The sequence below is a fragment of the Aplysia californica genome, unplaced genomic scaffold (genome assembly GCF_000002075.1).
Source record: "Aplysia californica isolate F4 #8 unplaced genomic scaffold, AplCal3.0 scaffold00867, whole genome shotgun sequence".
Classification (NCBI taxonomy): Eukaryota; Metazoa; Mollusca; class Gastropoda; order Aplysiida; family Aplysiidae; genus Aplysia; species Aplysia californica.
Window position 1 is genome coordinate 238229 of NW_004798137.1, and position 4570 is coordinate 242798.

At 42.2% G+C, this 4570-nt stretch overlaps 1 protein-coding gene across 1 annotated transcript in view; it reads left to right on the forward strand.

Moving 5' to 3' along the window:
* The window catches only part of LOC101861850 (ras-related protein Rab-22A), a gene marked incomplete at its 3' end in the record, with an annotated part of 10201 nt that extends 5631 nt beyond the window's left edge, over nt 1-4570 (forward strand). Inside the window, 4 exon segments of the mRNA XM_013089059.2 lie at nt 997-1090; nt 1757-1786; nt 3431-3556; nt 4410-4570. Of these exon segments, the coding sequence (XP_012944513.1) occupies nt 997-1090; nt 1757-1786; nt 3431-3556; nt 4410-4570 (411 nt within the window).

The following is a 4570-nucleotide window of genomic DNA, read 5'->3' on the forward strand; positions in this document are numbered from 1 at the left end:
TGGTATGTCTGTCTGTGTGTCTGTCTGTGTGTCTGTGTGTCTGTGTGTCTGTCTGTCTGTCTGTCTGTCTGTCTGTCTATGTGTCTGTCTGTCTGTCTGTCTGTCTGTCTGTCTGTCTGTCTGTCTGTCTGTCTGTCTGTCTGTTTTCTCTCATCGGTCTCTCTCTTTCTCTCCCTCTCCATGGTATGCTTTCAATCATATACGGTCGCTTTTAAGGACAAGCGGGTTAACCCAGATATCGGGGGTTTCCAGAAGTTTTGACCCATCAAAATTGGGCATGGCCCTACCTATAGGAGAAGTTTGGTTTCATTGGTGTGTATATTTGTTTGGTTATAGAGAAAACTCTCCTTTTCTTTTAAAGAAACTGAACAAGGGTTAAAAACTTTACCTTCAATTTTCTCTGAACCGCATTTTCCGGGATAGCCCCCTTGTGCTTAAAAGCGACCGTATATATACAGTCAATCACCTTGACGTCACCTTACGATTAATTCTATACAAGTCCTCGCAAGTAGTTTACAATCTCATTACTCGCTACTTCGGAATTACAAAGTTCTGTCTGACATGAGGTCAGAAATAAAATATTCTTCCCACTCTATCAAAATCGTAAGATTATTTGGAGTCGTTATAATCGAGATATTAAAAGAATTGCATTTGAAAAAGCTTGTAATTTTGTTAAACTCAATTTTTTTGCGTCAAATTTCTCAAAACTAGGTACTGAGCAGATAGAATTTGGTAATTCTGAGGTAGCGAAATATCACCTTAGAATCATCCTATAATCATCTATAATCATCTATTATAAATCTATGATCATCTTACAATTATTACGGTCATTTTCTATCAGTTTGGAATCCTTTAACCATGTCTTTAAAATATTCTAAAAATCACTTTCAGTATTCTCCTAATCCTTAACAATCGTCTTATTTTCTGCATGCAACTGTCTTACAATCACATACAATCACCTTACAATCTTGTTACAATCATTGCACTCCCCGCCAGGCGCCAATGTACTACAGAAAGGCGAACGCAGCCATGTTGGTCTATGACATCACTTCCTTAGAGAGTTTCTACGACATCAAGGATTGGGTCAAAGGTATCTTCTGGTCTTCCTGTGGGGTGGAGGGGTGGTGTTTGTGTGTTTGTTTATATATATATATATATATATATATATATGTGATATATGTGTGTGTGTGTGTGTATGTGAGTGAGTGTGTGTGTGTATGTATATGAGTGAGTGTGTGTGTGTATGTGTTTGTGCATATCTGTGTTTGGTTGTGTGTCTGTGTGTGCTTATTAGGATGTTTGTGTGTGTGATTTTAACACCTTGGTTGCTTGGAGGGTGTCACTGGTCTGGTAGGTCCTTGTTCTTTTCTGTCCGTCTGTTCTTTCTGTCCGTATGGGTGGTTGAAGGGTCGTGCTTCTCTTTCATTCTAACTAAAAGTGATGAAATGTATCTTTCTTCAGTGTTTCTCTCTCTCTCTCTCTCTCTCTCTCTGTCTGTCTCTCTCTCTCTCTCCACTTCCTCTCTCTCTCCACTTCCTCTCTCTCTCTCTCCACTTCACCCCCACCCTGTCTATTTCACCCCCCACACCCACACTCTCACACACATACACACACACACACACACACACACACACACACACATACGCACATACACACACACACACAAACCTCGCCATTTCTTTTTCTCGTCAGAATGAAAATTTTCGTTCACTAACATGTACTTCTGATTTTGTTTGTTTGATTTTTTTTTCCTCAGAGCTAAAGAAGAACGTGGACACGCCCATAGGTAAGTCATTACACACCTGTATGTGAGTCATAGCGGAGTCATTACACCTGTATGTGAGTCATAGCTGAGTCATTACACACCTGTATGTGAGTCATTACACACCTGTATGTGAGTCATTACACACCTGTATGTGAGTCATAGCAGAGTCATTACACCTGTATGTGAGTCATAGCTAGTCATTACATGCTCAAAGGTAAGTCATTACACACCTGTATGTGAGTCATTACACACCTGTATGTGAGTCATAGTTGAGTCATTACACACCTGTGTGTGAGTCATAGCTGAGTCCTTACACACCTGTATGTGAGTCATAGCTAAGTCCTTACACACCCATAGGTAAGTCATTACACACCTGTATGTGAGTCATAGCTAGTCATTACATGCTCATAGGTAGTCATTACACACCTGTATGTGAGTCATAGTTGAGTCATTACACCTGTATGTGAGTCATAACTGAGTCATTACACACTCATAGGTGAATCTATACACACTTATATTTCAGTCAAAGGTGAATCTTAACACACTTACATTTCAGTCAAAGGTGAATCTTAAAACACTCATATTTCAGTCAAAGCTGAGTCATGACACACTAGGTGACACATATTGCACGCCCATATGTGGATCGCTACACGCCTGTATTTCAGTCATAGCTGAGTCATTACACACCTGTATGTGAGTCATTACACTCTCGTAGGTGGATCGATACATGCCTATCAGTCATAGGTGATTCATTACACGCCCATAGGTAAGTTATTACACACCTAGAAGTGCGTTATTACACACCCAGACGTGGGTCAGGACACGCCCATAGTAAGTTATTACACACCCAAAAGTGAGTCAGCACACGCCCATACAGGTGAGTGATCACTTTTTAAAAAAATTTTTTTTTTTGGTAAGTGTTTTACGGGGCTTGCAGCTGCATAAGGTCATAGGTCAAATGACTGCGGGGGACACTTAAGAATTTTTTTGTTTGGTTGGAATCAATTTTGAATTTTGCCCAGAAGGCGGCCGAAACGTCTCATCCATCTCTTTTTTCCCACTCACCCCTTCACCCCCCTGCTTCTCCTTCTCCCACCTCACCCTTTCACCACCTCACCCCATTCACCCTTTCACCACATCATTACCTCATCCTTTCTTCTTTCCAACACCTCACCCATTTGCCCTCTCACCTCTTCACCCTTTCACCCCATTCACCCTTTCCCCCCTTTTATTTCTTCAACCCTTCACCTCTTCACCACTTCACCACCTCACCCCATTCACCTCTTCACCACCTCACCCTTTCTTTTTCCCAACACCCCACCCATTCACCCTTTCACCTCTCCACCACCCCACCCCTTCACCCTTTCACCTCTTTACCCTTTCACCCCATTCACCCCTTCCCCCATTTTACTTCTTCACCACTTCACCTCTTCACCACTTCGCCCTTTCACCCCTTCAGCACCTCACCCTTTCACCCCTTCACCACTTTACCCTTTCACCCCTTCACTCCTCCACCCATTCGCCGCTTCCTTCCCTCCTCACCACCTCAACCCTTTCACCACCTCACCCTGTCACCCTTTCACCTCTCCATTACCTCACCCCTTCACCCTTTCACCCTTTCACCCCATTCACCCCGTTCACCCTTTCACCTCTTCCCTCCCCCAGTCCTGTGTCTACTGGGCAACAAGTCTGACCTTGAGAGTGGGAGGAAGGTGAGCACAGAAGACGCTGCAGAGTATGCAGCCTCCATTGACGCTCTCTTCTACGAGACCTCGGCCCTCAAAAACACAGGTAACATCTGAAGTCAAAAACACAGGTAGCGTCTAAAGTCAAAAACACAGGTAACGTCTAAAGTCAAAAACACAGGTGGCATCTTAAGTCAAAAACACAGGTAACGTCTAAAGTCAAAAACACAGGTAACGTCTAAAGTCAAAAACACAGGTAATGTCTCACGTCAAAATCACAAGTAAGGTCTAATGTCGAAAACACAGGTAATGTCTATAGTAAAAAAACACAGGTAACGTCAAAAACACAGGTAATGTCTAAAGTCAAAAACAAGTTTAGAGTAGAAAAAGAACCACACCCAAGTCTTTAGTACAAATGAAACAGGTAAAATACAAAATACAAAACACAGCTGACGTTTAAGTCAAAAACACAGAAGACAACTTCTAGGTCTAGAATTTTAACGATGGATGATTATAATGACGATGATGGTGATGATAATGGTGACGATAAATGATGGCAGTGATAATGATAATGATGACGATGGTGTAGATGATGTTGATAGTGACCACGATGATGTTGATGATGATGATGATAACAATCATGAGGATGATGAAGAGGATGATAATGATGACAATAGTTTTGATAATGACTATGATGTTGATGATGATAGTGATGGTGATGATGATGATAGTGATGCTGATGATGACAGTCGCTATGACGGTGATGTAGTTGATGATGATGAGGATAATAGTGTTGATGATGAAGATGATGATGATAATAATAATGTTGATGATGATGACGATGATAATAATAATGTTGATGATGATAAAGATGATAATAATGATGATGATGATGATAATAATGTTGATGATGATGATGATGCTGATAAAACATGACCAACGTCTTGTTGCGTGCCCAGGGATCGAGGATGCCTTCCTGCAGGTGTCGAAACAGCTGATCCACCTGTACGAGACCGTGCCCAACAGTGGCATGGGCTCCCTGATCCCCTCGCAGCCAGCCTCCGACATGTTTGCCAGCGACCAGCCTCTGACGCTGCCGGACAGGAAGGAAGTGGAGAGT